The sequence below is a fragment of the Quercus robur genome, chromosome 6 (assembly GCF_932294415.1).
Source record: "Quercus robur chromosome 6, dhQueRobu3.1, whole genome shotgun sequence".
NCBI lineage: Eukaryota > Viridiplantae > Streptophyta > Magnoliopsida > Fagales > Fagaceae > Quercus > Quercus robur.
The window spans coordinates 51,678,195-51,689,181 of record NC_065539.1 but is presented as its reverse complement, the minus strand read 5'-3'; the positions used below and the strand labels follow the sequence as shown (position 1 = coordinate 51,689,181).

The window sequence follows — 10,987 nt, the reverse complement described above, 5'->3', positions numbered from 1 at the left end:
AAAAATTCAAATTGGGGACTTATTAGCATATTGTAACTATCTAAATAAATTTAAGATTAAATCAGATAAGAATGAGAGATAAGCTCTAAAAACATGACACAATTGCTCTCCTTCTTATCATTGAGAGTGTTAAGAATATAAAGTGTGAGAAAGATTGAATAGTCTGTATATTGATGTGTATAAAATAATGTACAATAGATAGCCTTATATAGGCTAGATATGTGTGCAGTACAAGTAAAAGGAGTAAACTACAAGTATAGTATACTAGGCTAAGCCCAATGGGCTAAACTAGTCTAAGCTATACACTAACAGAGAGCAGTTGTACATGCTACAACAGCCTGATCACTTAATCTCAATCTATTAATACTCACACTTTTTTTGTACCTGTAAACTGTAATATAGGAATATAAAACCTCTGTCGTATTTTTTTTTCTTCTACTTTTTACTCCTCCAATCATATTTAACTTATCATGTATTATTTTTACTTTCCTAGTACAATTATCAAAGTTTAAACTATAAACAAATAAGAAATATGACATACTTTCATTAATAGAGTATAAAGTAGGACACAAATCTATTCTATTGCGATTTTCCTTCAACAACAACCAAAGAAAAAAAAAAACTCTGTTTCCTAGACCGCATATATTTTTGTTGTTGTTATTTTTAGCTTGGTATGATTTGTATGCAGCTGTAAGGATCAGAATGCATGTAGACTAATCCAACTTTAGTGAACTGCATTTTTTGTAGGAGCTGGAGCACCTAAAGTTGGATTATGTACAGGCGTTAGGGAACTCGTTCCTCATTGTCACTATAAAACCGCCCATAGACAAAATAATTAACGTTGAAAGGTCATTTTAGGCTTTCCTTCTGCCAAATCTTCGACTTGGCTGTGGTGGTGCTTGTCTCCGAACCCCGTGCCATTGGAAGCTGATTGTTAAGAGCTTTTGCCTGTTAGCTTGCTTTTGCTTTTGATTAATCGTTGATCATGGCAGGAGGGTTTGCACCGGCGGCTAGCACCACCACGTTTGAGGCAAGGATTACACCTCTTGTTATCATCTCATGTATTCTAGCTTCCACCGGAGGCCTAATGTTTGGTTTTGATGTTGGTATTTCAGGTACATGTTTAATTCACTTGATCTCTCATTTTTATGGATTCTCTGTTGATCATATTGTAAATAATATCTAATTGACATGAAGTTTGACATTTGTATTAAGAGCATAAAGATTACATAATCCAACGGTTAGATTTTCAAAATATGTAATAATATTAATGATATTGAATAAAGTTGTAACCTTAAATTATAACTAATTTTGTAGTTAAACTTTTTCCTTTAATCATTTAATTTAACAATTTATAAACATTTTTTTTTTTTTGTAAATTATTTATGTACCATGAAACATTTATTACTAATTTTGAATCTTTTATTCCCTTCCACTTGGGCCAGCAGAAAATAAATTCATGCATGCATAATACATTACCATTTAGTGCATTATAACAAAACCTCTTACCGTTGTCTGAATTGTTTTTATGCATGCAGGGGGTGTTACTTCGATGCCATCTTTCTTGGAAAAGTTCTTCCCTGTGGTATACAGAAAGACCCAGCAAACCGGACTCGAAAGCAACTACTGCAAATACGATAATCAAGGCCTTCAATTGTTCACTTCATCTCTTTACATTGCTGCTTTAATAGCGACTTTCTTCGCGTCCGTCACGACCAGAAGGCTAGGCCGAAGGCTAACCATGTTGATTGCTGGGGTTTTCTTCTTACTCGGAACTGTCCTAAACGCAGCAGCAGTAAACCTTGCCATGCTCATTATTGGAAGGCTCCTTCTTGGTTGTGGTGTTGGTTTTGCTAATCAGGTATTTTAAATTTTCACCCCCATAAACCAAAATGTCATAATCATAGAAATCTTTTTTTTCCTTCTTCTTCTTTCTTGTTTGATCATTTGAAATATCAATTACCTAACAGGCTGTGCCAGTCTTCCTTTCGGAGATTGCACCAACTAGAATTCGAGGAGCTCTTAACATATTGTTCCAGCTCAATGTCACCATTGGCATTCTTTTTGCAAATATCATCAACTATGGCACTGCCAAGTAAGTCCTCTATTTCTTCTATTCTTTTTGCAAACCTTAATTATCTATGGTACTGTTAATTGATTAGTTTTCTTATTGGAAAATACTAAATTATTATCAAAATTGTACTACTAAATATTTTGAATGCTAATATAAAAAAAAATGTGATTGGTGCAATTTTAATAATATAATAAATGAATGTCCATTATTTTTTTTAATATACAAAAAAATCTACAATACATTGGTTTATAAGGTTTTTATAGTAAAATTTGTATTTTCCCCAGACCTATGACATCACTCTTTGTTACAAATTAACATTCCAATGGATAAGGTTTGTACTAAATTAACTACATAATAAATAAAGTTTATAAATAACCTTTTATTTGAGTAATGCTAAAGTTACAATGAATTTAAAAATATATACTTTATAAACTGATGTGATACCTTATTAAATATAATAGAAAAAATTCATAATTTTGTTATAAAAAAAAAATTCATAAATTTATTTATTATATATGATTGATGTGACATGAATCATATTCATTACTATCAATTTTTCTTTTCTGCTTTGTGTTTGTATTTTAAAAGAAAGCACATAGTTTGAAAGCCCTACATCGTAAAATTTGTATGAACTATAGTATCACCATTCTTGTTAACTTCTTTAAATGTTTTTGTGCAATAACAGGATCACAGGGGGATGGGGTTGGAGGCTATCTTTTGGTCTGGGTGGCATTCCAGCATCTATGCTGACCATAGGGTCTCTCATTGTGACTGACACTCCTAATAGTCTGATTGAGCGTGGTCACTTGGATGAAGGAAAATCTGTGCTTAGGAGGATCCGTGGCATCGAAAATGTCGAACCAGAGTACATGGAGCTTGTTGAGGCAAGTCGTGTGGCCAAAGCAGTGAAGGCACCAGTCAAAGATATTTTGTTGAGGAAGTATCGTCCTCCACTTGTCATAGCAATTTTGTTGCAGGTCAGTCAGTGTTCTTCTCACAATTTAATCTGAATATATATATCTCCCTTACTGTTTAGTTCTAAGTGATTTTCCCAAAAACATACATTAAGCACATAAAAGTATATTCACAGATATGATTGTAAGACAAACTGGCATAACATAATATGATTTGAGGAGTTGAAGTATAGTTAAATTGAGAAAAAAAAAGAAAAAAAAAAAAAACTCTGTACCCTATATTTTATCCAAATTGATCAAACTACTTAAAACTATCAGAACTCTTTCATAAGTCATGCATGAGACTAGTATATATTATACAAATTTCTCAATTCAATCTCTTGGTATATAAACATTTATATGACATTCCAATATTGTAAATTAATGTTTTCTTTTCTTTGTGTGTTTGCAACAGATCTTCCAGCAATTCACTGGCATCAACGCAATCATGTTTTATGCTCCAGTGCTATTCAGATCTCTTGGATTTGGTGGTGATGCATCCCTATACTCAGCTGTGATAACAGGAGCTGTTAATGTCCTCTCTACCTTGGTATCCATCTACTCGGTGGACAAAATTGGTCGTCGACTGCTCTTACTTGAAGCTTGTGTCCAAATGTTCCTTTCTCAAGTGGTGATAGCAATCGTCCTAGGATTCAAGCTGAAGGATAACACTAGCGACCTCTCAAAAGGGTTTGCAATCCTAGTGGTAGTTATGGTTTGCACTTTTGTTTCATCTTTTGCATGGTCTTGGGGACCTCTAGGATGGTTGATTCCTAGTGAGACATTCCCACTAGAGACTCGTTCTATTGGGCAGAGTGTGACTGTGTCTGTCAACATGCTCTTCACTTTTGTTATAGCACAGGCTTTCCTCTCAATGCTGTGCCATCTCAAGTATGGCATCTTCCTGTTCTTCTCCGCTTGGGTGTTTATCATGGGACTCTTCGCGTTTTTCATGCTTCCTGAGACCAAAAATGTCCCGATTGAAGAAATGACAGATAAAGTTTGGAGGCAGCATTGGTATTGGAAGAGATTTTTTGATTGATAAACTAGAGCAAAGGTGAAAAAGGCAAAACAAACCCTTTTTTATTTACTTTTTCTTTTTTATGCATTGATAGTTGAGAGTGAGTGATTTGAATCATAAATGTTTCGGTTTTTCAAGAGGTGCCAATTGAATCACATGACTCTTGGTAAGGAAAATTACACTTTTGAAAGTGATAATTTTGCTCAATTCTAATTTCCTAATTAGAGCTTTTATTACCAATGATCCCTGAGTCGGTTGGCACCTCTTAAGTCTCCCGGACAGGAAGGTTCAATATATGATCCTCTCTCCTATCTTAATGCAGGGAAAGAAAAAAAAAAGAAAAAAAAGAAAAGAAAAGAAAAGAAAAAGACTACTTTTACTTAATTACTTATTCGTTCAAAATAATGAGAATAAATGTGTAACTTCAATTGCAAATACGATAATAAACCTTCATATTCTACTGATGTATTTATTTCTTTTTGGGTTCGGTAGAATTTGGAGATTTACCGTGGCTTGTAATTTATAATTATCTGTACCAATTCACATAATATATGAGAACTTATAAGTTTTTAGGTAAAAACCTTTCAACAATTTACCCCTTTTTTGTTTTAAATTAGTTTATAAGTACTTTCTTTGTACTTTAGGAAGTCCTTGTGGGGATCAAAAGGAAAGTTCAAAGTTAATCAAAAAGAAAAAAAAAAAAAAAGAGAGGAAGGTTTGGAACTTGGAAGCTTGCAATTACTACTTTTTATTTTTATTTTTTTTATTGGACTTGCAATTCCTACTTCACTTTAGAGTTTAGAGTAGAGTGCGTCTGGTCCATACCCTTGTACCTAATTTCTCTAGAAGATTTTAATTGAACAAATTGCCATAGTGGTCCCCATCACTTCTTCCATTTTCCTTCACAAATGATTAACCTAGTACTTGAAAAGATAAGAATAATTAAGCATTATATGATGAAGATAGCTTAAATTTCAAGTAGCTGCACTTTAATTACTATTTCTATTTCATAATGTCATTTGGTCAATGTAAAATGATGATAAGTTACCATGTTTTGTGCGCATAGAAAACTTTAGAAAAGATGCTCCTCTGAGTTTAACCACTTGATTTATCTATTGGCCACTACTGGTACAATTTGCGACATTTTTTTTTACTGGTGAAATATAAATGAATTGGTTTATTTGAATAAATGGCGTCCTTAGTTTTTAATTGACCAAGACCTCTCGCTTTCTATAGGAATTTTATGATTACTCATCAAATAAGAAAATCAATATAAAAAATACCTAATTCATGCTTATTTAAAATGGATTCATGACAAATAAAGATATAATTATGTTATGTGCTGCTATTCTAAGATGGTATGATAATTTTGGTTGTCCCACCTAAATAATTACTAAAATGCTATTATTTTTTTTTCTAAAGTTATAACTACAAGTATAACTATTAAAAATTTTGTTTATTTTGTTTATTAAAAAAAAAAATAATAATACTTATTAGAATACAAGAACACGAAAGTATTAGTACTTATTTTATTTTAATTGATTGTTTGATAGATTGGGATTTTATATTATTGTTTTGTTAAGCATATTGGTATGCATTTTGTAGTTTGTACTTAGTGTTCAATATTTGGTTTTGTTTCAGAATTTTGAGTATTATTTCTTGGTCACAGCTATTGGTTATGCGTTTTTATGTCGGTAAATTAAGATTTTGTATTATTATCTTGTTAAACAATTTGGTATAAATGAAAGGTTGTATTTATATTAGTATTAAAGATTTACTTTATAATATTAAGCATGCTAAATAACAAATTACATCCTGGCATTTTTTCAATCAAATTCTCTATTTCATTCATTTAACTTTAATTTGTTGTAAGTCAATACTGTCATTTTGTCCACTTTTATTAAGTAGATTGTTGTTAAGTGCCAAAAAATTTTGATATTTTTTTTTAGTTTCATAACTTAAAAAAAAAAATGATAAATTTTTTGAGTGGAAAATATTGAAAAATAGAAATTTCAAATTGAGGGAAGAACACAAAGAAAAGAAGGGGAAAAAAATAGAGAGTAAAACTCTTCCCAAAATTATAAGAATCTTTCTCATTTTTTTTTTGTTTCGAGATTGAAAAACACCAAAAACCGATTAGTGTTTTGATTTGATGATAAAAAATATAATCATCAAAAGTAGATGTCATAGGTTAAAACTCTATATAAATTATAAAAAAATAATCTTAATATCTTACTACATACACAAAAATTGCTATGTGAATACAAGGTTTCTATACCCATATTCAACCAAAAACCCCACTACACATATTCTACCAAATTAAAATTTCTAATGCCCGAAATTCCATACAAAAGTCCAACAAAAACCAGCTCGTTAAGACCCATAGCAACAGAGAACCCTCGAAACAACATCAAACTTTAAGCTTTTTCAATTTCCTCAATAAATTTAATTGTAAAAAATAAAAGCTTTTTTAACATCTAAACTAAAGGCCTTTATATATCAGCATCACTAGAGGGACGACTGAGGAGGGAGACTGTTGCTAAAGGTGGAGCATCTGAAGTATGAAGGCACCACCAAGGGAGTAATTGGAGAACCTGAGAAGTCAAATGGTGGAGCCATTAGAAGGGGGGATTGGGATTGTAGGACTCTATGTGAGCTATCTTGATTTCAAAAACAAAGTTGTAATTAAAGTGACTGTATTGAGACAAAAATCTGGGTCGCGATAGGTCATGAGCAGATCTAGGTCAAGATAGCTTAGGTCACGAAGACAAATGGGCGAAGAGAGAGAGAAAGGCAAGGAAAAATATTTATTTTTAAAATTTTAACATAATTTTAAACAATTGTTTGAATAAAAAATATTTTTCCTAATTTATTTTTACGTTTGAAATCAGAAAAATAGCAAGACAACGTCATTTCAAATAGACTTAATGGTGTGTATTGGATAGAGATGAATGGAAGAACTACATTGAATTTGGATATGAATGGAAGTTGTTGAGGTATAAATTTTTGGGTCTTAAATTCTTTAGCCCACTCACAAAAATACCCACATGAGCCAACACATTATCTTAAGTCTACATAAATATTTCCCGCATATTACTCGAATATTCTCCATGATATTGGGCTCCCACAAATATTTCTTATATAAAGCCCCATAAATTAATTTGGGTCCTCTCACAAATATTACCCATTACATCCCACAAAAAAATACTCATCATGTTCTACCAAAATTGGGCCACAAAATTATACTATCTCCATAAAAAGCCCAAGCTCATTTACCTTGCGGGCAAAGCTCAAAAGTCCAACAAAATCTTTGCAAAGACCGTTGCTACACGACACCTTTAAAGCCCGCTATGATGCGGCATCTCTAAAGCCCGTTATTACATGGCACCTCTAAAGCCCGGTACGATCTGGCACCTCTAAAACCCACTACGATGCGGCATCTCTAAAACCCGTTACTACACAGCACCTCTAAAGCCCGCTACGATGCCGCATTTCTAAAACCCATTACTACACGGCATCTTTAAAGCCCGTTGCTACACGACACCATTTACAAAGCCTGCTACGATGCAGCATCTCTAAAACCCGTTACGATACGAAAATATTTTTACAAAATCCTATAAAGCCCAAATACTAATTTGGCATCTATTTTCGTAAAGCCTAAATGCTAATTTGGCATCTATCTTCGTAAATCCCAAATGCTAATTTGGCATTATAAAGTGGTGGGTTGTGCTAGTGGTGTTGGGCTGTTTCATGCGGCACTAGGCCTAAGTTTTCTGGATAAGGGAGTCGGGACCGGTCCAGCTGTAACTCAAGCTGGTCCGGCTTGTGCGCAAACTAGGTCAGGTTTGCTAGGAACGTGCTTATGGCAGGCAGAACTGTTTCAGACAAGTTGTGGCAGACAGACATAATAATAATAAAATAAATAAAATATCTAACCACTCAGTGGGAAATGACCAAACAACCCTCACACACAATTACAGCAGCAATAATAATCATTTTTACGAAAGGGAAAGAGAAGAACAAAAGTGAACAAGTATTAATATATATGAGTTAATCAAAATGTTAGGAAATCAACTAAAGTTTGGTCCGTAGGAGCAGAGCCAGAGAGGAAAGAACGTTCCTTCTCAACGCAATTAATCTCTCAGGAAGAGTCCTGCCGTGGAGATTAACTGCCCTGAAGGAAACGAGCCTGAGTGGTTTATGCACAGAGGCTCCTTGTGGTTTTCACAGAGAGCAAGACTTCATAAGGGAGAGAGGGAATCAATCTACTAGTGCATGCCTGTCGTTCTAATTCTCACTTTGTTTTCTTTTTGGTTGTTTTCTTTCTTTCTTTCCCATTCGTTTCTTTTTCTATTTTTTGGTTTCTCTTTTCAAATTTCTATTTCTTAGTCAAGGTTCACGTTGTTACCCCTGTTTTTCTGTTCACGGCAAGACCTTTTTATAGTGCCTACCGTGACCGGATTTTACTGTTTTAGCCCTTAACCTCCTTTGTCTGGTCTAGGTGTACTGGCTGACCATCACTGTTCCGTCTGTGTGCAACCCCCCCATCACCAGATAAAGAAGAGTATTTTGTTTGTTTGTCTGCCGTGGCACCCTTTCCTGCTACGGTCTGGGTTCTTTCTCTCTCCCTATCCCTCATGGTATGCACCTAGTGGTTCCCACTCAGCTTGCTTCTTTTGGATAGTAAGTCATCCCAACAGTACACCTCCTTGAAAGAGCCTGAGCTAGAACCTCAAAAATAGATTTTTCCCCTCTCCCCACCACCAAACCATGCCCTCTGAATCTTTGACCCCCGACCTCACCATACTCTGTATTGGTTAGGTACAGGCTGATGGTACCTGGGCCTTGCGAGTGCCTTCCTTCCATATATGTCCAAAATCTGTCTGCTGCCCATTCGTCTGCCATGGTCTGGAGGCTTGCCTGCAAAGTTTGCCATTCGTTTTCTTTGACCTTTTATGTGGGCTGCTTTTTGATTTCCTGCTCCTCTTAGGAGCTGGGCTTTACTTGATGATGGACCTTATATTTCTTTGGCCCACTTCTTGATTTCCCTCATTTCCTGCCATATTATTCTGTTATTCCTGCTGTAATGACTCAATTTTGCTAGGCCTCTTTAGGCCAGCCGTTTACTCTTTCCCCCAGCGGCTTGGTATGGCCACTGGTTTTTTCTTACTTATGGGCTCTTGTGTCCCTTTTGTTTTTCTCTTGGGCATCCTTGCCCACTTGCTTTCTTTGGGCTTCCTTGGCCCTTTTACTAATTCTGCATTCCCATGGATTTTTACAAACTTCATTGGGCTTCCCCGGCTCAATTACCTTATTCTCATCCTTGGGATCCATTGGCCTGCCATAAACCTCTTACTTTCTTAGTTTGCATTATTTTTGGTCTGCGGCAACTCTTTCTCACTTTTCTACATCATACACTGCCCATGGGATGTTATTTCTCTCTTTTCGGGCTTCTTTAAGCCCACTTACCTCTTCAAGACCCATTTGTTTATTTCATGGGCCTATGATCCATTATTCCTGCTACTTGGGCCTAATGGTTTTACTATCTGCTTGCCAATTCTTTGCTACCCTTGTTATTGGGCTTTTCTTCTTCCTACTTGGATTCTCACAAATAGCCCTCAACAGGCATCTATTTTCGTAAAGCCCAAACATTAATATTTGGCACTTATTTTACAAAGCCCAAATCTATTTTGGCAACTATTTTACAAAGCCCAAAATAATATTTTGGCAAAAACAATTACTTTATGCTCAAAACCCAAATACTAATTTGGCACTTATTTTACAAAGCCCAAATCTATTTTGGCAACTATTTTACAAAGCCCAAAATAATATTTTGGCAAAAACAATTACTTTATGCTCAAAGCCCAAATACTAATTTGGCACTTATTTTGCAAAACCCGAATATTCTTTTGGCATATATTTACTAAATCCCTCACTCATGGGAAATATAATTGTTCATCCCTCAAGAAATACCTCTCTTACAAGATTTATAAAAGCTCATAAATATCACCCATGACAAAACTATTCATTTTGTAGGGGTAACCAAGCCCAAGAAAGCTTAACTACAAAGCCCAGCTAAGTTAGGCCAGCCCACACACAAATCCCAGCAGCTAGAGGTCACGTGAACTGACCAGCCAAATTTCAGTAACAACTGAATAGTTAGAGCCCCTTCCCATCAAGTCCTAACTTGTCCAATCAGGCCAGAAGATGACATGTGTCCATCAAAGGTTGAACCCTTCCTTTACAAGCTGAAATTCCATTATCTCTCATGTGACATAAATCTGAAACTGATGTGACAGAAAGCTAGGAAGTTTTAGCTAGCTGTCCCTTTTTTCTTCTCCAACCCAGCCAGTCAAAAATCAAGAGTAGCCATGAACAGACCACTAAAGCTCCTGAAACAAAATGAAATCAGCTCATTTTCATACTAAAAATGTGTATTCTTCGGTTCATGGACCAAGCACATGAACCCCAAATGGGGAAACTTAGGGAAATGTGGTTTGGAGGGCACCAAGGGAATCCCAACAGAGTTCCCAGCAAGGGCTCCAAGGTTGACACCTGGCTTGAGGTGGTCCAATCTGTCCTAGGGAGCTTTGATTCTAGTTGCAATACAACCAAGATCATTAGCCTAAAGCATGCTCTAATCCCATCAGCCAAGGCCAATCGGCATTCAATATTAAGTCAGAATCCTACCTGTTATTACCCAAAACAGTAAAAACCTTCTAAAGTTGAGCTTATTACTCTTAGCTAAAATCCTAAGAACGATTCTCTAAGGATTTTCTGAAGATTGAGGAAGATTTAGCAAAAATTATTTGCTAATTACCCCCTAAAACCCAACTATAAATGGAATTCTCCATTAAATCTTTAGAGGACACTAAGCTACACACCAAGACTTTTCCTTAACCTCTCTGTAAAAGGGTCTTCTCTAAGCTTTGAAAAAAA

General features: G+C 35.1%; 1 protein-coding gene across 1 annotated transcript; it reads left to right on the top strand.

Annotated features, from left to right (window-relative positions):
• The first annotated feature begins 985 nt into the window (after positions 1-985).
• Positions 986-4,437, top strand: LOC126690351 (sugar transport protein 13-like). The gene is made up of 5 exons (XM_050385456.1): positions 986-1,115; positions 1,539-1,861; positions 1,971-2,095; positions 2,760-3,051; positions 3,443-4,437. Exons 1-5 carry the CDS (start codon positions 986-988, stop codon positions 4,067-4,069), a joined length of 1,497 nt encoding a protein of 498 aa, XP_050241413.1. The 3' UTR covers positions 4,070-4,437.
• Positions 4,438-10,987: the final 6,550 nt, after the last annotated feature.